General features: G+C 35.7%; 1 protein-coding gene across 1 annotated transcript in view; it reads right to left on the bottom strand.

Moving 5' to 3' along the window:
- Positions 1-3695: 3695 nt before the first annotated feature.
- LOC135963196 (trypsin-1) overlaps positions 3696-22291 on the bottom strand; it is a 231709-nt gene continuing 213113 nt past the window's right edge. Inside the window, exon 3 of the mRNA XM_065514965.1 lies at positions 3696-4151. Within this exon, the coding sequence (XP_065371037.1) occupies positions 3796-4151 (356 nt within the window). The 3' untranslated portion in view covers positions 3696-3795. The remainder of the gene's footprint in view (positions 4152-22291) is intronic.

Below are 22291 nucleotides of genomic sequence, written 5' to 3'. Positions count from 1 at the left end.
TCAACATTTCCCTAGAAAAAAAGTGATTTTTATTCCTGAGGTTAACATATTATGGGAATTACAGTATCGAGGCTATGAAATTTTAGTTGGGTATGTTACATACCATCGGAAAGGCTAATGTGTCTAGTTTCTCTGCGTAAGTTTAATTTTTAAGGTTTACACACAAATATGAAAAAAATTAAAATAGTGCAAATTTAAAAAATTTGGCTTGAGTTACAAAACATTTATTTTGATAGATATCCCACTCGCATCCCACTAAGCGACCAAAAAGGTTTTAAAGGAAAAGACCTAAGCTTTCTTTTGAGAAAAAAAAATAATAAAAAAAGAGTCCATTTTGGAAAAAAAAAGTCAAAAAGGTTTTTGATTTTTCAAAAAAAAAAGTAAAAAATTGTATGTCTTGAGTTACAAAACATTTTTTTATAGATATCCCACTCGCATCCCACTAAGCGACAAAAAGGGTGTTAAAGGAAAACACATAAGCTTTCTTCTGAGCAAAAAAAAAATTAAAAAATGGGTCCATTTTTTTAAAAAAAGTCAACAAAGTTTTTGATTTTGCAAAAAAATTCAAAAATTTTAAATCTTGAGTTACAAAATATTTTTTTGATAGATATCCCACTCGCATCCCACTAAGCGACCATATAGGTCGCTTAGGAAAAGACCTAAGCTTTCTTAAAAAAAATAAAAAGGGCCCATTTTGAAAAAAAAAGTCAAAAATATTTTTGATTTAAAAAAAAAAATCAAAAATATTTTATTAAATTTTTTAATTTTAGTATGTTTATATTTTAGTTATTTTATTATTTATTTAGTTATTTTAGTTTTTATTTAGTTATTTTATTATTTATTTATTTATTGTAGTTTTATTTAGGTATTTAGTTATTTTATTATTTGTTTCATTATTTTATTAATTATTTATTTTATTATTTATATACTAGCTGAACCCGGTCCGCGTTGCTGGCCTTTAGAAAACATCTGTTTTGTATTGCATCTCGATTTTAATATACAGTGTCGGAAAAAGTCGGTAATCCAACCTTTAATATTAATACATGTGGTGGAATTTCGGCAGGTTCCAATGAAAAAAAAAGTAGGACAAAAAATTCAGTAGGACAATTGACGACTTGTTCATTACTGTGTCAATCGATTTTTATTTTATTGTTTCGCCAAACACTTTCAATTGTATTTGGTCATCGAGCTTGTTAACATCATAATTTTTTGATTAAAAGTAGATTTCATATGGAAATTTCTTATTCATGCACCTAATATGCAAGAGTAAACAAAATTGTTTATCACAGACCGAAAATCAAAAATCTGACTATACACTGTTACCCAAAAGGTTTTTCTGAAGATTCCGTGAAAATTTTATCAATATCGGTCAAGCCACACGCATCTATTTTTATGAAATATATGGCATTAGCGGTATAATGTAAAAATTGGATTTTTACACGCCCAAATCGGTCCAGCGGTTTTTTATATATATAGATGGCATTAGCGGTCCAGCGGTTTTTATATATATAGATGGCATTAGCGGTATGTTAAAATTTGATTTTGCCACAGCCCTCCGACCACAGACCGAAAATCAAAAATATGACTTTAGAGTGTTACCCGCTAGGCTATTCTGAAGATTTCCTGAAATTTTCATTAAAATCGGTCCAGCCGTTTTTGAGTTCATTTGGAACATACATCTATTTTTATATATATACACGCAGAGAAAAAATATAATTGGGCATGGTTACTGTAACCATTTAAATAGTGTTACAAGATTTTTAACAATATTATAGTCACAGTAACTATTTACACTATACTATTTCCTACCTCTTTAGGGGCCTCCAAAATTGTGATTTATATGAAGTCGTTAAAAACTGGGGTAATTTTGGGACATTTTTCGAAAAATGTCCGATATGTCCGCATTTTTTAATTATTGCTAGCTATTTAAGTTATACCTTATTAGAAAGCTGCATTCTTAGGCAATCTAAATATAAAAAAATATGGCTTCCTAGCTCTTAGGGGCCTCCAAAAATGCAATTTATATGAAGTCGTTAAAAACTGGGGTAATTTTGGAACATTTTTCGAAAAATGTCCGATATGCCCGCATTTATATCGGGTAGTAATTACGGTGGCTTTTGTATGAAGTCGTTAAAAACTGGGGTCATTTTTCGAAAAATGTCCGATATGTCCGCATTTTTTTAAAAAACTTAGCTTCCTAGCTCTTTAGGGGCCTCCAAAATTGCGATTTATATGAAGTCGTTAAAAACTGAGGTAATTTTGGGATATTTTTCGAAAAATGTCCGATATGCCCGCATTTATATAGGGTAGTAATTATGCTAGCTAATTAAGTTATACCTTATTAGAAAGCTACATTCTCAAGCAATCCAAATATAAAAAAATTTAGCTTCCTAGCTCTTAGGGCCCTTTAAAATTGCGATTTATATGAAGTCGTTAAAAACTGGGGTCATTTTTTAAAAAATGTCCGATATGTCCGCATTTTTTTTAAAAATTTAGCTTCCTAGCTCTTTAGGGGCTTCCAAAATTGCGATTTATATGAAGTCGTTAAAAACTGGGGTAATTTTGGGACATTTTTCGAAAAAATATGCCCGCATTTATATCGGGTACTAATTATGCTAGCTACTTAATTATATCTTATTTGAGAGCTACATTCTCAAGCAATCCAAATATAAAAAAAATTAGCTTCCAGGCTCTTTAGGGCCCTTTAAAATTGAGATTTATATGAAGTCGTTAAAAACTAGGGTAATTTTGGGACAATATTTAGAAACGCGATCATCAAAAAACTGGAGTAAGAGGTTAAAAGTTTTTTTCAAAAAACTTTTTTTTTTAAAATTTAATTTTCAAATGCGAATATCTCCTAAGCTATAAGAGCTAATTGATAGCTAGGACGTGGTTTTATGTAGTGCTCGACTAGAAGATTCTATTTTTTGAAATCGGAACACAAACGAATATATTTTTCCCTTCAAAATACTTTACTTTTCGTTCTTACTGGTCTTCCATTTTTTAGCTATAATTTGTACGATATAAAGTACTCAAAAAATGGTATATTGGCAAAATGCGATTTTTCATTATTTATCTTTGATGTCTAATCGCATTCATATGCAAAAATATCCAAAAACCCGCGGCCACAATATTTTTTAATTTAAAGAGGGATAAAAAATCTACAATTTGATGTATAATATGTTGTGGGCAGATGAGGACCAAATAACTAAAAGTCTACGTGAAAAAGTAGTTTCTAAAAAGCGTGTGTTTTGAAAAGGTCAAAAAAGTATTCTTCAGGGATTTTTTAATGGGCTTATGTATATTTTTCCAGCTTTTATTATTTAATTTAGTAGAAAATAAGTTACAATTTAATGATTGTATGGTTTTTTGAGACTTCTTAAGTTTTAACTTAAGTTTTCTTTAATAATTATGCAACCACAATACAAATGCTAAATTTCGCAGAAAAAGCAACAAAATTTGTTTTTTATTTTTGGCATATGGGGGAAACCACTGTGCATTGGTGCGATATTAAGAAAAAACATGGGCGACGTATTGGTAAATCTATAATACTCATCTGTTACCAGTTTGTGAAATTTCATATCAATCGGATCAGTCAGTTAAAGTGACAGATTTATTTCAAAATATTTTATTTCTGCCCCACTGAGGACTACTTAATTTATATATTTGACACAACCAAATTAAAAAAATAAGTATTATTCAAAATTAATTATTTATTAAGTAAAATAGAAACAATAAAATAATAAATTGGATCCAAAAAAGTTATTAAAAATTACTCTTAAAGAGTTGTAAAGCTCAGGAGCATAAGCATGTGTTTTCTAAATTAGACTTTATCCAAGGAATAAATTTACTGACTCTTGTATAAACTCCTGGATAGCCTTCTCTACCACAGCCTACTCCCCATGAAACAATACCAACTATGAAGTATTTAATTCCATTAGAAAGCAATAATGGACCACCACTGTCTCCCTGACATGAATCCATATTTGGTCGTCCTGCGCAAAGCATAGTAGAAGTAATTCTAGAACTTTTGTATTTTTGGTTTCTGCATTCTATAATAGACATAATAGGTACTTTAACTTGGTTTACAATGGATGGAAGTTCACCTCCCTCTGCAGTCCGTCCCCAACCAACAGCAGTTCCAATGCGACCTATAAATAAAAAACCATATATATAATAATTAATGCATTAGTTGTGTTCTAATTATACCCTCCACCAACATAAGTGGTTATATTATAAGAGAAGAAAATCAAAAGTTGTTTTATTTTTATACCACTTTGCTCGAGCTAAATTACAGCTCAGAGTTGGTAATGCAAAGTGTGTCCATTTATTAAAATGTTATTGATTATATACTAAATTAATGCTTACATTGCATTTTAGCCTAAAGTGGAGAATGTAGCAATTGGACAGAACATTGAACGCAAGAATCACATACAAATTAAGTAACGATTAGTACAACACACAAAGTGTTTACTGTTTTGTCGTTTCTGTAATATGATATTAATTCTTTTGCATTTCAATATTCTGTCGGTATAGTTGACATATAGTTTATGCTACACCTCCCTTTTACGGAAGAATGTTCATACAGTTTTTAAGTGTATGGACATTCTTTAACAAATGATTACAATAACCTTAATATTAAATTTTATTACAAAATATATATCTTATAAGTAATTTAAAATATGTCTACGTAGACTTTATAATGGAAAATTTTAATTCTATTCATTGTTAAAAATCTTAAGTCTATTCTTATGAACTATTTGCTCTTTGTTATTTTTCTTATCTATTATTGTTACATTATTTCTTAAATCTATATTTTTAATTTCAAAAGGTCCTTTATATTGCGGATCTAATTTATGACCTGCTTCATTTTTAACTAAAACTAAATCTCCTATTTTAAATGTATAATCTAACAATGTCTTATCATAATTTAATTTCTGTTTTAACTTATACCTATCAATTAGTTCTCGGGCCCTCTTATGTGCCACTTCTAATCTATATCTAACTTCCTTAGCATAATCTTCTACATTATATACAGGAGCTATTGATTGAATCTCATTAAATTGTTGAAACCCATTAGGAAGCTTACCAAAAACTAACTCATAAGGACAGTAGTCATGTACCGTAGATGGCGTAGTATTAAAACAATAAGTGAAATACTTGCGCCATTCATCCCAATCGCTTTTGTCAACGGATATGTATGATCTTACATATTCGTTGAAGGTTCTATGACTTCTTTCCACAGTTCCTAGTGTCTGATGATGATAAGCAGTCGATGTAATATTCTCTATTTTTAAAAGGTTACACAATTCATTAAGTACTGAGTTTTTGTACTCTGTACCCATGTCCGTAATGAACGTCTTCATCGGACCATAAGTAAGAATAAAATGTTCAAATATAGCTGATTTTGCGCTTTTATCTTGTATGGGTACCGTTACAAGATATTTTGTCATGTCACATATTATTGTGACAGCATAAGAATTTCCGTTATAAGATTTTGGTAGTGGACCTATAGTATCCACTATTACCGTATCAAATGGTTTAGTCGGTGTGTTTGTCAAAGTCAATGGCATTTTTGTGTGTTTTGTAATTTTAGCCGACTGGCAGTTTTGACACATTTTAACATATTTCGTAATATCACGAGTCATATTCTTCCAGAAATAATATCTTTTTATTTTATTAAGAGTTCTTGAAACACCAGAATGTCCTCCTTCTGCTGGATCATCGTGGTATCGTTTCATTATCTCTGTTATTAATTTGGCACTTGTTGCGTGGATCACCTCATTAAGTAGCGCTACTTTTAATAATTTTAATAATTTATTGCCCATTTCTTTAAATTCATTAATAGAGATAAATTCGAAAATTTTCTCACTAGGTGCCACTTGTAATTTATTAATGTTTAGTTTACCGGCCACTTCTTCGAGCCTTGGGAAAAATTGTCCTAAGTCAAATTTCCCATTAATAAACAATTCATTCATTTGTATACATGCTAATGCAGATTTGCCACGTTTAATATAAAATTTTTGTGGGGTAATCTTTAGCTTACAAAATTGTCTGACGTCAGAATTCATAATTGGTACAAATATATTGGGCTTCTCATTTTCATTTTCTAAATGCCGTTTGTTTATTGTAACTGGAGACTTTTTAAGTGACTCTTTTGCCATTGATCGTGTGTTTATTTTGTATATATTGTTATTTTCATTGTTTATTTTTTTCAAGTCATTTATGGATATACGTGATAATGCATCAGCAACATAATTATCTTTTCATTGGTATTTAAAATCCTAATAAAGGCTTTGTCAGATTTAACCAACGTGTTAGCTTTAAATACACCTTCTTGGGGCTCCTGATTTGGAACAATTTATTTCTTGTTCAGCATGAGTGAATCTTACTTGACGAATCACCTTTGCTCTGGCAGGCAACGTAATACCGCTGTAAGCACTTATAATTGGTACTTCTATCTGCTGTGGAAAATTTTCAGGTCTTAAAATAAAACAATCCTGGTCTTGGCTGAATTCAAGAACGCAGTTATATTTTTTAATGAAATCCATTTCTATAATATCGTCGCATGGTATGGTGAATTCATCTCTCACAACGTGAAAGTTATGAGGTATTAAAAACTACTTGTATCTTAGATAAAAAAAAAACATCGTACCAGAGATCTAATTTTGCCTTCACCTATTCCACTTAATTTTGTTATATATTTAGTATTTAATTTTTTAAAGTCATATTGGTGTTTTAGCAAGGATATGTCTGCACTAGCAATGTTAATAATTCTTTAGTTTGATTAATCTGTAGTCTTATGAAAATGCTAAAGTTGAGGTTAAGATTGTACACTATTCTGATCCTAGGGAGCGTTCGGGTTTTCCGAATCGCTATCAGATAGATTGGCTGCTCTTACATAACTTCCGCTGCTGTTACCACGTCGCCATCTATTTCTGTTGCTGTTATTAGTATTATTTCCGTTTCTATTCGGATTTTTAAAGTCATTGTTGGCATAAAAGTTATTGTTATTTCTGTTATAGTCTCTTCTCCTATCATAATTATTCTGTCTTTGGCCATAGTATAGTATGGCATTCTGCTGACCTGTTGCCTCGGTACAGCTGTTTACAAACTTACTGACAGCTTCATTCATGCTGTTAAACTGTCCTGCTTCCATGATAAGTTTAACTTTATCAATGGTGCAGTTTTTAGCAAGTACCTTTACGACAACCTGTGTAGAATATTTCATTGCCAATTCGCATGACAAACCGTCCGATATGTATGCATTTTCTAATGATCTTATAAGATTTACTATTTCTGTGCAAATATGCATTTTTTATCCTTTCTAATCTATTTCAAAGGACCTTAAATTTTTTTTTTACTTAATTAGACTTAATTAGAACTATGTAATAAATTTCTATTTCTTAAAAATTATTTATTATATATTATAGTTTACATTTTATTTTTTACTATATTTTAATGGTTAAATTTTTGTCAAATGGCGGTTAACGCCTACTGACCCTATACGTGCAAATGGATGCACAGTAGTTTTTTTTTTTAAATTTATTATATACATATTTTTTTTCTATATTTCTTTTTATATACATTTTATTTTGATGAGGCTTTTAGAAGGATATCGATCCGGTCGATTTTTAACCACATGGCAGGATCTTCCTTTGGTTTAGGACTTCTTCTGTCTTCTTCTATAGTGATCGCCTTTGGGCCAGGCGATCTCATTCTGTACTTTGGCCGTACAGAACCTGTGGCGGAGACTTGGCTGTCCGCCAGGAACCACAAGATTACTTTTGGGTGCTCTTTTTTTTTTGTTAAGCACTCCAAAAGACTGGTGTAAATAAAAGATTACAATTTGTAAACAACATTTTTCATTGGGTGCTCTAAAATTAAGCACTCCGAAGGACAGGCAGGATCAAAAATATGCCAATATGCTTTTGGGTGCTTTTTTTATTTTCTAGCACTCCAAAAGACTGGCAGGATCGCCATATAAGAGAAGAAAATCAAAAGTTGTTTTATTTTTATACCACTTTGCTCGAGCTAAATTACAGCTCAGAGTTGGTAATGCAAAGTGTGTCCATTTATTAAAATGTTATTGATTATATACTAAATTAATGCTTACATTGCATTTTAGCCTAAAGTGGAGAATGTAGCAATTGGACAGAACATTGAACGCAAGAATCACATACAAATTAAGTAACGATTAGTACAACACACAAAGTGTTTACTGTTTTGTCGTTTCTGTAATATGATATTAATTCTTTTGCATTTCAATATTCTGTCGGTATAGTTGACATATAGTTTATGCTACAATATATAAGTTTGTCATTCCGTGTGTAACATTGAGAAATATTCATTCTAAGTCGATTGAGCTATGTCCGTATATTTGTTTAAAACACTCTCACGTCCGAAATACATAATTAATGAAATGTTTACCATTTTTCTAAGCAGTTTAGTATTGAAAATCACCAAAATCGAATTTGTAGAACCAGGGTAATGGTGGGTCAACACATGTTTTTTGTGATTTTGGGTAAATTCATTGCAGAGTATACATACCATGAAATTTTCACTCATTATTCTTATAATAAAAGGACAAATTCTGTTAAAAACGGTAATATTCGGTCCCCATACAAATTTCTTTCCCACAAAATTGCAGTATCCATGCATAATTCAGCACAACTAAGTTTCGTGCAAAGAGAAATCGCGAGACCAATTTTGTTTTTGGATCGGGCACTATTGGACAATAGCCCCTATATAAAGTTCACTTCCGAAAATCACTGAAATACACATAAATATCTTATATATGGCGCTATCATCTTATATATTCGACATGCATAATCCCCATATCCTTAAAAATTATCCAAAAAAAAAACAAAAACATGATCCAAAAAAATAAATATCCGAAAAATATCGCTATCGAACTAAAGTTTTACAGAGATCGGTTGAGTAACTTCGGGTATTGTGGACTATGCGTCTAATGTGGACCAGTGTCTTTTTTCAGAAACTATTGAAGGTATGATAAAACTGATTTGTCGTACATTTTACAATTTGTTTGAAACGACAATTGCACATTTGCTTTCATGAGTAATTGATATGATGGCTTTTTATTCTTGTATTGAAATTAGCTGTGCTCAACATTTTTTTCTGCTCAAGTAAGAAACAAAATTTGGTACAGGTACTGGTAGAATTTAATGTTTGGTTGTTTTATATAGTTAAAGTGGACACGTAGTTTTGCATATATTTGGTAAGAATTTAAGCACATTTAGATTATTAGCTAAAAATATTTTTTTACCAATGTAACCCAAGTTCGTGTAATGTGGACCACTTAAATTACTTGATTATGTACTACTGGTCCATATTACCCGACAATAACTATGTACTTTGTAAGCATAGTTTGTATTAATAAAAATATATTGAAATTAAATTTTTTAATCATTCATGATTAGCTGGTTCATGAATTTTATGTTTTAAATACTAGTCCACATTACCCTCATATAGTGGTCCATATTACTTACCCTCCAATTTTTTAATGCTGGTTTTTGGGTTCCTTACAATATTTTCACATAAATTTTTTATCCTTTGATGGAACAAATTTTCAACTGCAAAAACAATTAGAGAATACAATAGCTAATTTATTGCTTCACAACTTTTTTAATATCCATATATATTGTGGTCAAAATTTAGAAAAAACAAAACGGTAGTCCACATTACCCGAAGTTACTCTAGTATTTATTCACAAATGATACTACAATAGTGTGTTAATATTGGTCCATATTTGACCATCTCCCATATAAGGTCCATTCCGAAAATCACTTTAATACTCATAAATATTTTATAAAATACTCTATCGATATTTAACTAAAATTGTATACAGATCAATAAATTGTATCCAAAAATCATACTACTGGATTTTGTGAATATCGGTACATATAAGGTCAATTTCCGATAATCACTATAATATCCATAAAACTCTTGTAAATAAAATACTGTTACGCTTTAACCTTTTAAAAACGTTGGTTTATTTCCTTTAAATAAACCGGATACTTTTGATTGCAAATAAAAGCCATTTAGTAGTTTGAAAATTGTAACAACTCTTTATTTAAAATGTACAACAACAGAATTAAATAGTCACTCAATGTTTTTTATACACGTTTATAAATTCGCAGAAATACAGACACACTTTATAATGTCACGAATTCACTTGAAAAATACAGCACACTTTAAGGAACTCAGTTGATGTTTATTCGAAAAGCGTCTCTGATAAACTCACTAACTACTGCAACCTCTGCGTATATTCTAGAGCTTTCTAATACATACGCCATCAATGGTGTACTTTCTACAATGTTCTTTAACTGAATATTCGGATTCGAATATACGGTCGCAGCAAACAGCGTTGCCATACTTACGATCAATGGTCACTGAAAGCTTTTATTCAATGTTAATAATGCCCACAGATATGTTACAGTTTGAGAGGCACTGCTATTTGAAAGCATTATGCAACTTTTGAACCAGCCGTTAAAATCGTACGACCTTCATTTTAGATCTCGGGCTCTTTTCTTTCTGTATTCTGTACACCACGTCGTTTAATTTCTTAATCACCTTGTATGGTCCATCCCAATGGGTTTGTAGTTTGTGAGACAGTCCTTTCTTGCGTTGTGGGTTATACAGCAGTACAAGTTGGCCTTCATTAAATCCCTCAGAATTCGCTGCTCGTCGTATCTGGCTTTCATTTTGTCGCTGGTCATTTTTATTCGTCTGCGTACGAATTCGTGAAGTTCGTTATCCTTCGCTTTACCAATACCCACACGGGTGACCACATCGATTTTATTGGTTTAATATTTTTTTTAATTTTGTTTCGATAGAATTTATAGAATTTAATAGAACCATTTTAAACTTTTTATAAGGTTTTTTCAATTTTTTAAAATTTCGTTCGTCGCATATATTTATAGAAGTGTAGTGTCACCCGGGTGGGTATTGGTAAACCATGTAGATAAAAAACCTTTGGTAAAGCGAAGGTTAAGGTCATCTTGCTCTTGGGAAGTGTTTTCATTATTTGACGAGGGCTTACTAACGAATTCTAAATCACTAGGCAACTTGAGTTTTGTCCCGAAGACAATTTTTGCAGGTGTTCGAGAGGTCGAGTCATGAACAGTTGACCTGTATGCCAATAGAAATTTTGGTATGTGTTCATCCCAGTCCTTCTGGTGTGCACTGACCACTTTTCTTAAATATTCCTCCGATTGAATCTTTCGATCATGCCATCAGATTGAGGATGCAGTGGCGTTGTTCAGGTTTTTCTTATTCCGTATAAATCGCACATTTCCTGAATACGGAGGATTCAAAATTTCTACCCAGATCCGAGTGCAACTCCAGTTGAACACCATAGCGACACACCCAGTTGTTCACAAATACGCTTATAACCGTTTTAGCTTCCTGATTGGGTATTGCATATACCTCTGGCCATTTGCTGAAATAATCGATAACCACTAGAACGTTACGGTTTCTAGCTTCAATGACAGGGAAAGGGCCTGCTACATCCATCGCAATCCGCTCGAATGGCGCACCTGAGTTATACTGCTGAAGTTGTCCACGACTTCTTCTTACTGGGCCCTTCGCTGCTATGCATTGTGGACAATTTGCTACCCAATCGGCTACTGCTTGCTGACAACCCACCCAATAAAAACGTTGTTTTAGCTTCTCTAAGGTTTTTGTCACACCAATATGACCACCACTGGTACCGTCATGAAACTCTTTCATTACTTCGTTTATTTTAGAGGATGGTACAACAATTAGATTTGTCACTGTTTTACCGTCAGCACTTTCCCAAATGCGGTAGAAGCAGCCATTTAACAATTGTAGACTATTCCATAGGGCCCAATATGATTTCATCAGTGGACTTTCGGCAGATATATTTTATTGCGGGCTGGCCTTATGCCTTCTTCTTTTGCCGATATTATTTTTGATTGTATGGGGTAATTTCTCTGCGATACAGACCAATCGGTACTGGACTCTATGTGCATTAGTCGAACGTCAATGACACATTCCTTTTCCTCGGCTTTTGAGCAATGCTAGCATTCCAGCTTGCAAGGCCGTCTTGAGATCGCGTCCGCATTGCCGTGTTTCAAACCCTTCCGGTGTTCGATGCTAAAGTCATAGCTCTGAAGCCGCTCAATCCAACGAGCCAGTTGCCCTTCAGGTTGTTTAAATTGCAACAACCACCTGAGGGCAGAATGATCGGTTCTCAGTTGGAAGTGCTGACCATACAAATACTTTTGGAAATGCTTCACGCACTCTAATACTGCCAGGAGTTCACGTCGCGTTACACAGTAATTTCTCTCAGGCTTGGAAAGTATTCGGCTGTAGTAGCGTATGACCTTTTCCGTCCCGTTGATCACCTGCGAAAGCACACCGCCTATTCCGTATCCACTCGCATCGCTGTCTAGCACAAACTTCGCCCCTGGGATGGGATATGCCAAAATTGGTGCTGTACACAACAATTCCTTTAACTGAAGGAATGCCTGTTCTTGAGATTCACTCCACAGGAACGCTCGCGACTTCTGCGTTAGCTCATGTAGGCTTGCGGCAACACTGGCAAAATTCGGTACAAATCGTCGGTAGTACATGCAAAGGCCTAGAAAACTGCTCAATTCGTGAAGATTTCTCGGACGAGGCCAGTCCTTTATGGCTTTTTCCTCATCTGTTGATATGCCGTCTGCTGTTACGCGATGCCCTAAATACTTAACTTCTTTCTGCAATAATGCACATTTCTTTACGCTAAGTTTTAGTCCAGCCGCAGCTATTCGTTTAAGGACTTCTTCAAGGTTTTTCAAGTATTCATCGAAAGACTTCCCCATGACAATTATGTCATCGAGGTACACCAAGCATGTCTTCCAGTGAAGTCCTTTCAACACATGTTCCATTAAACGCTCGAATGTGGCTGGAGCATTGCAGAGTCCAAAGGGCATCACATTAAACTGCCATAATCCATCACTAGCACTAAACGCAGTTTTCTCTTTGTCTTTTTCTGCAATCTCTACCTGCCAATAACCACTTTGCAAGTCCAATTTGAGAACCATTTTGTACCAGCTAATGTGTCCAGGGTGTCGTCAATTGGTAGTGGGTAGCGTTCTTGGTAACGTCGTTCAGCTTTCTATAATCGACGCAAAATCTAGTGCTGCCGTCTTTCTTTTTAACTAACACAACAGGCGAGCTCCAAGGAGCAATGGTTCGATTACTCCATCCTGCTCCATTTCGTTAATCAACTCATTCACCTCACTTCGTTTTGCTAGAGAAATGCTTCTGGACGCCTGCTTTATGGGCCTCGCTTCGCCATTATTAATTTGATGCTTTACTATTGCCGTTCTACCTTGGCTTTTACTTTTTAAGGCGAAGACCGAGGTATGTTTCTTTAGAAGCTGTTTGGCCTTATTTCTAACAGGCGGCGCTAATCCTCCTACCAATTTCCCCACATATTCCGCTAGTAGCTCGTGTTCTTTGGTAGATTTATTGGCAGGTTCCGGGTTTTTCTCGCAATTGATTACTGCCTCTGCTGAAGAGCATTGACCTATTTCGGAATTTGGCTTAATGACTTTTTCATAGTTGGACAGGTTTAGCACTCTTACAGGAACTATTTTGTTGTTGCAGGGTTTAACAAGGGCTTTTGCTGTTATAAGATCACTTTTTATTTCTGCTGGTTCTACCACCCACAAACTGCTGTCCTCACAATCTCCCTCCATACAGGCCCATACTAAAGTTTCTGACTGGTGGTAGTCTCTGATGATCGACGGTAGCTAACCTTCTCACTTGAGTCCTATTTTAATATCCGACGTCAAGGGTATTTCCACATTTCGTCAAATCATAACCTTTTGTCCCATATCCAAAGTAATGCCATGACTAATCATGAAATCAGCACCAATGATTACTTCGTCCACAATATCGGCAACAATAAATATATGATTGACGCTAACGTTGGCAATGGTTAATTTCACAATTACTTTACAATAGACAGTGGCCGGCTCCCCAGTAGCTGTGCGCAGACTTACCCCACGTAATGGTTCAATTGTCTTCTTGACTAAATCGGTCTTGACGATAGACTGTGATTCCCCAGTGTCTATAGTAAAAACGTGCTTCTGACTGTTTATGTACCCACAAGCAGTAAGGTTGCTATTTTTCTGCTGAATTACGGATATGGAGATTGTGGGGCCCTCAGATGTGGGAGCTAGTTCTTGCCCCATAGCGCTAGCTCGTTTTAGTTTAAAGGTGACCCTTATGACGATTGATGATTTGACGACTGGTTGTTTCTTGGAGGCGAAACAGATCTGGTTACTTTTCTCGGTGCTTTGCATTTTCGCTGAATATGACCAGATTTACCGCAATTATAACATTTTACTCTGGCTTTGCTATGCTTATCATTAAACGCCTCCAAGACCTTTTTTAATTCGTCGACTATATTTTTCTCTCATCTTCAGCAACAACCTCGATATTGCGCACCTTGCATACTTGCGGCTTTGAAATTATTTTCGCCGGTTCTTGCGCCTCCATTATGTCATCATAATAATTTCTGTTGCTCACTGGCACCCTTTCAAGAACTACCGCCGCATTTAATTTTTTCTTCGTCTTTCCACATGTTTCTAATGGCAACCGTATCAAACTGGTACTTGAACACATTAAATGGTGTGGTGCCATCAAAACTAGGAGCCTTTATTCTACTTGATGTTTCTGAAATAACTCTCACAGGTCTTGGCATTGAAGATTATTAATTTTCATTTCCAGATCGAGAAATTTATTATCAACTTCTTGGTATTGTTTTTCTAGGCCCTTCTCTAATTCGGACACCTTTTTGTCAAATTCGGATACTTGCATTTCAAGGTTACCACACAAAGTTCTTGAAGTTTCTTGTCTGTAGCTTTAGAAGTTTCTTGAAATTTCGCTTCCAGCTTCTCATTGTTGACCTGAACTTCAGATAACAGCTTGTCGTTGTTTACTTGAGTAGTTTATAAAATGGTTCTAGAATTTTCGTTCAATTTCGCTTCCACTTTGCTCACTTTAGAAGTTTCTTGAACGTCAGCTAGAAGTTTTTCGTTGTTGACTCGAGTAGTTTCTACGATGGTTCTAGAATTTTCGTTCGCTTCTTGGAATTTCACTTCCATTTTTCCATCATAGCCGCAAACATTGTGCTTAAATCCATGTTGCACATGTAGAAACTTCCATTTCTTCATTATACTCGAACTCGTAAGCTCCGATGTCAATATAACGCCGCTTGAATTCATCTATTAGCTTCTTCTGCAATTATGCTTTTGGTAGCAATTATGCTGTTGGTAGCTCCAACTTACTCAATTCTTTCTTGAGTTGTTCAACTTTTAGTTCCTCAAACTTCATGCTTATTAATTTGCAATCCCACTTCTGACACCAATTGTTACGTTTTAACCTTTTCAAACCGTTGGTTTATTTCCTTTATATAAAGCGGATACTTTTGATTGCAAATAAAAGCCGTTTAGTAGTTTGAAAATTGTAACAACTCTTTATTTATTTAAAATGTACAACAACAGAATTAAATAGTCACTCAAGAACTCGCAGAAATACAGACACACTTTAGAATGTACAGGAATTCCCTTGAAAAATACAGCACACTTTAAGGCACTCAGTTGATGTTTATTCGAATACCGATAAACTTACTAACGACTGCAATCTCTGCCACTATTTATAACACTGCAATCTGCACTCTAGATTGCTCTTTAACTGTCAAAGCTCGTATATGCTAGAGCTTTCTAATACATACGCCATCTATGGTGTACTTTCTACAATGTTCTTTAACTGAATATTCGAATTCGAATATACGGTCTCAGCAAACAGCGTCAATGGTCAACTGAAAGCTATTATTCAATGTTAATAATGCCCACAGATATGTTACAGTTTGAGAGGCACTGCTATTTGAAAGCATTATGCAACTTTTAAATCAGCCGTTAAAATCGTTATATTTGAATTCAAGTACAATTTCGTAACAATACAAAATACGCATATTAACATTTAGATCGGTGAAAAATATAACAGAAATATATTTGAAGTAGATTTGGTGACTATGGGTTCATAATTATATATCGTCCCCTCAATAAAACAATAGTGTATAAGCATACATATACACCATAATAAAAATCTACATAACTGATTCTATATGTGGTCAAAACTTGTTGAAATTCTACTTCCATAAAGTGGGTCAAAATATCAATTTAAAAAATTACTTTTGTTAGTAGACATCTACTACTAATACAAACATTTTAAACTCAATTATTTCGAAATGGCAAAAAAATTATACACTATTGTTTTATTAAGGGGACGATATAGCTCCTAAATAAGGCTCACATCCGGAAAATTGATTCAAAGCGAATCTGTATCACATATTTGTAGAGTTTCCAAAAAATCAAAGAATTTCAAAACCGCGGTTTCGGTTTAAAAAACCTATCGGTTTTGGATCTGTGATAATTTGTTGAATATTGTTTGTTTTTACCTTTTAAAAACGGGGGTTTATTTCCTTTAAATAAACCGGATACTTTTGATTGAAAATAAAAAGCAGTTTAAAAATTGTAACAAATCTTTATTTATAAAAATGTACAACAACAACAGAATTAAATTGTCACTCAATGTTTTTTATACACGTTTATAAATTCGCAGAAATACAGACACACTTTATAATGTCACGAATTCACTTGAAAAATACAGCACACTTTAAGGAACTCAGTTGATGTTTATTCGAAAAGCGTCTCTGATAAACTCACTAACTACTGCAACCTCTGCGTATATTCTAGAGCTTTCTAATACATACGCCATCAATGGTGTACTTTCTACAATGTTCTTTAACTGAATATTCGAATTCGAATATACGGTCGCAGCAAACAGCGTTGCCATACTTACGATCAATGGTCACTGAAAGCTTTTATTCAATGTTAATAATGCCCACAGATATGTTACAGTTTGAGAGGCACTGCTATTTGAAAGCATTATGCAACTTTTGAACCAGCCGTTAAAATCGTACGACCTTCATTTTAGATCTCGGGCTCTTTTCTTTCTGTATTCTGTACACCACGTCGTTTAATTTCTTAATCACCTTGTATGGTCCATCCCAATGGGTTTGTAGTTTGTGAGACAGTCCTTTCTTGCGTTGTGGGTTATACAGCAGTACAAGTTGGCCTTCATTAAATCCCTCAGAATTCGCTGCTCGTCGTATCTGGCTTTCATTTTGTCGCTGGTCATTTTTATTCGTCTGCGTACGAATTCGTGAAGTTCGTTATCCTTCGCTTTACCAATACCCACACGGGTGACCACATCGATTTTATTGGTTTAATATTTTTTTTAATTTTGTTTCGATAGAATTTATAGAATTTAATAGAACCATTTTAAACTTTTTATAAGGTTTTTTCAATTTTTTAAAATTTCGTTCGTCGCATATATTTATAGAAGTGTAGTGTCACCCGGGTGGGTATTGGTAAACCATGTAGATAAAAAACCTTTGGTAAAGCGAAGGTTAAGGTCATCTTGCTCTTGGGAAGTGTTTTCATTATTTGACGAGGGCTTACTAACGAATTCTAAATCACTAGGCAACTTGAGTTTTGTCCCGAAGACAATTTTTGCAGGTGTTCGAGAGGTCGAGTCATGAACAGTTGACCTGTATGCCAATAGAAATTTTGGTATGTGTTCATCCCAGTCCTTCTGGTGTGCACTGACCACTTTTCTTAAATATTCCTCCGATTGAATCTTTCGATCATGCCATCAGATTGAGGATGCAGTGGCGTTGTTCAGGTTTTTCTTATTCCGTATAAATCGCACATTTCCTGAATACGGAGGATTCAAAATTTCTACCCAGATCCGAGTGCAACTCCAGTTGAACACCATAGCGACACACCCAGTTGTTCACAAATACGCTTATAACCGTTTTAGCTTCCTGATTGGGTATTGCATATACCTCTGGCCATTTGCTGAAATAATCGATAACCACTAGAACGTTACGGTTTCTAGCTTCAATGACAGGGAAAGGGCCTGCTACATCCATCGCAATCCGCTCGAATGGCGCACCTGAGTTATACTGCTGAAGTTGTCCACGACTTCTTCTTACTGGGCCCTTCGCTGCTATGCATTGTGGACAATTTGCTACCCAATCGGCTACTGCTTGCTGACAACCCACCCAATAAAAACGTTGTTTTAGCTTCTCTAAGGTTTTTGTCACACCAATATGACCACCACTGGTACCGTCATGAAACTCTTTCATTACTTCGTTTATTTTAGAGGATGGTACAACAATTAGATTTGTCACTGTTTTACCGTCAGCACTTTCCCAAATGCGGTAGAAGCAGCCATTTAACAATTGTAGACTATTCCATAGGGCCCAATATGATTTCATCAGTGGACTTTCGGCAGATATATTTTATTGCGGGCTGGCCTTATGCCTTCTTCTTTTGCCGATATTATTTTTGATTGTATGGGGTAATTTCTCTGCGATACAGACCAATCGGTACTGGACTCTATGTGCATTAGTCGAACGTCAATGACACATTCCTTTTCCTCGGCTTTTGAGCAATGCTAGCATTCCAGGTTGCAAGGCCGTCTTGAGATCGCGTCCGCATTGCCGTGTTTCAAACCCTTCCGGTGTTCGATGCTAAAGTCATAGCTCTGAAGCCGCTCAATCCAACGAGCCAGTTGCCCTTCAGGTTGTTTAAATTGCAACAACCACCTGAGGGCAGAATGATCTGTTCTCAGTTGGAAGTGCTGACCATACAAATACTTTTGGAAATGCTTCACGCACTCTAATACTGCCAGGAGTTCACGTCGCGTTACACAGTAATTTCTCTCAGGCTTGGAAAGTATTCGGCTGTAGTAGCGTATGACCTTTTCCGTCCCGTTGATCACCTGCGAAAGCACACCGCCTATTCCGTATCCACTCGCATCGCTGTCTAGCACAAACTTCGCCCCTGGGATGGGATATGCCAAAATTGGTGCTGTACACAACAATTCCTTTAACTGAAGGAATGCCTGTTCTTGAGATTCACTCCACAGGAACGCTCGCGACTTCTGCGTTAGCTCATGTAGGCTTGCGGCAACACTGGCAAAATTCGGTACAAATCGTCGGTAGTACATGCAAAGGCCTAGAAAACTGCTCAATTCGTGAAGATTTCTCGGACGAGGCCAGTCCTTTATGGCTTTTTCCTCATCTGTTGATATGCCGTCTGCTGTTACGCGATGCCCTAAATACTTAACTTCTTTCTGCAATAATGCACATTTCTTTACGCTAAGTTTTAGTCCAGCCGCAGCTATTCGTTTAAGGACTTCTTCAAGGTTTTTCAAGTATTCATCGAAAGACTTCCCCATGACAATTATGTCATCGAGGTACACCAAGCATGTCTTCCAGTGAAGTCCTTTCAACACATGTTCCATTAAACGCTCGAATGTGGCTGGAGCATTGCAGAGTCCAAAGGGCATCACATTAAACTGCCATAATCCATCACTAGCACTAAACGCAGTTTTCTCTTTGTCTTTTTCTGCAATCTCTACCTGCCAATAACCACTTTGCAAGTCCAATTTGAGAACCATTTTGTACCAGCTAATGTGTCCAGGGTGTCGTCAATTGGTAGTGGGTAGCGTTCTTGGTAACGTCGTTCAGCTTTCTATAATCGACGCAAAATCTAGTGCTGCCGTCTTTCTTTTTAACTAACACAACAGGCGAGCTCCAAGGAGCAATGGTTCGATTACTCCATCCTGCTCCATTTCGTTAATCAACTCATTCACCTCACTTCGTTTTGCTAGAGAAATGCTTCTGGACGCCTGCTTTATGGGCCTCGCTTCGCCATTATTAATTTGATGCTTTACTATTGCCGTTCTACCTTGGCTTTTACTTTTTAAGGCGAAGACCGAGGTATGTTTCTTTAGAAGCTGTTTGGCCTTATTTCTAACAGGCGGCGCTAATCCTCCTACCAATTTCCCCACATATTCCGCTAGTAGCTCGTGTTCTTTGGTAGATTTATTGGCAGGTTCCGGGTTTTTCTCGCAATTGATTACTGCCTCTGCTGAAGAGCATTGACCTATTTCGGAATTTGGCTTAATGACTTTTTCATAGTTGGACAGGTTTAGCACTCTTACAGGAACTATTTTGTTGTTGCAGGGTTTAACAAGGGCTTTTGCTGTTATAAGATCACTTTTTATTTCTGCTGGTTCTACCACCCACAAACTGCTGTCCTCACAATCTCCCTCCATACAGGCCCATACTAAAGTTTCTGACTGGTGGTAGTCTCTGATGATCGACGGTAGCTAACCTTCTCACTTGAGTCCTATTTTAATATCCGACGTCAAGGGTATTTCCACATTTCGTCAAATCATAACCTTTTGTCCCATATCCAAAGTAATGCCATGACTAATCATGAAATCAGCACCAATGATTACTTCGTCCACAATATCGGCAACAATAAATATATGATTGACGCTAACGTTGGCAATGGTTAATTTCACAATTACTTTACAATAGACAGTGGCCGGCTCCCCAGTAGCTGTGCGCAGACTTACCCCACGTAATGGTTCAATTGTCTTCTTGACTAAATCGGTCTTGACGATAGACTGTGATTCCCCAGTGTCTATAGTAAAAACGTGCTTCTGACTGTTTATGTACCCACAAGCAGTAAGGTTGCTATTTTTCTGCTGAATTACGGATATGGAGATTGTGGGGCCCTCAGATGTGGGAGCTAGTTCTTGCCCCATAGCGCTAGCTCGTTTTAGTTTAAAGGTGACCCTTATGACGATTGATGATTTGACGACTGGTTGTTTCTTGGAGGCGAAACAGATCTGGTTACTTTTCTCGGTGCTTTGCATTTTCGCTGAATATGACCAGATTTACCGCAATTATAACATTTTACTCTGGCTTTGCTATGCTTATCATTAAACGCCTCCAAGACCTTTTTTAATTCGTCGACTATATTTTTCTCTCATCTTCAGCAACAACCTCGATATTGCGCACCTTGCATACTTGCGGCTTTGAAATTATTTTCGCCGGTTCTTGCGCCTCCATTATGTCATCATAATAATTTCTGTTGCTCACTGGCACCCTTTCAAGAACTACCGCCGCATTTAATTTTTTCTTCGTCTTTCCACATGTTTCTAATGGCAACCGTATCAAACTGGTACTTGAACACATTAAATGGTGTGGTGCCATCAAAACTAGGAGCCTTTATTCTACTTGATGTTTCTGAAATAACTCTCACAGGTCTTGGCATTGAAGATTATTAATTTTCATTTCCAGATCGAGAAATTTATTATCAACTTCTTGGTATTGCTTTTCTAGGCCCTTCTCTAATTCGGACACCTTTTTGTCAAATTCGGATACTTGCATTTCAAGGTTACCACACAAAGTTCTTGAAGTTTCTTGTCTGTAGCTTTAGAAGTTTCTTGAAATTTCGCTTCCAGCTTCTCATTGTTGACCTGAACTTCAGATAACAGCTTGTCGTTGTTTACTTGAGTAGTTTATAAAATGGTTCTAGAATTTTCGTTCAATTTCGCTTCCACTTTGCTCACTTTAGAAGTTTCTTGAACGTCAGCTAGAAGTTTTTCGTTGTTGACTCGAGTAGTTTCTACGATGGTTCTAGAATTTTCGTTCGCTTCTTGGAATTTCACTTCCATTTTTCCATCATAGCCGCAAACATTGTGCTTAAATCCATGTTGCACATGTAGAAACTTCCATTTCTTCATTATACTCGAACTCGTAAGCTCCGATGTCACCTCACTTCGTTTTGCTAGAGAAATGCTTCTGGACGCCTGCTTTATGGGCCTCGCTTCGCCATTATTAATTTGATGCTTTACTATTGCCGTTCTACCTTGGCTTTTACTTTTTAAGGCGAAGACCGAGGTATGTTTCTTTAGAAGCTGTTTGGCCTTATTTCTAACAGGCGGCGCTAATCCTCCTACCAATTTCCCCACATATTCCGCTAGTAGCTCGTGTTCTTTGGTAGATTTATTGGCAGGTTCCGGGTTTTTCTCGCAATTGATTACTGCCTCTGCTGAAGAGCATTGACCTATTTCGGAATTTGGCTTAATGACTTTTTCATAGTTGGACAGGTTTAGCACTCTTACAGGAACTATTTTGTTGTTGCAGGGTTTAACAAGGGCTTTTGCTGTTATAAGATCACTTTTTATTTCTGCTGGTTCTACCACCCACAAACTGCTGTCCTCACAATCTCCCTCCATACAGGCCCATACTAAAGTTTCTGACTGGTGGTAGTCTCTGATGATCGACGGTAGCTAACCTTCTCACTTGAGTCCTATTTTA

This window comes from Calliphora vicina, chromosome 1 (assembly GCF_958450345.1).
Source record: "Calliphora vicina chromosome 1, idCalVici1.1, whole genome shotgun sequence".
Lineage (NCBI taxonomy): Eukaryota > Metazoa > Arthropoda > Insecta > Diptera > Calliphoridae > Calliphora > Calliphora vicina.
The sequence above is the reverse complement of the archived record's forward strand: the minus strand, read 5'-3'. Positions and strand labels throughout refer to the sequence as shown.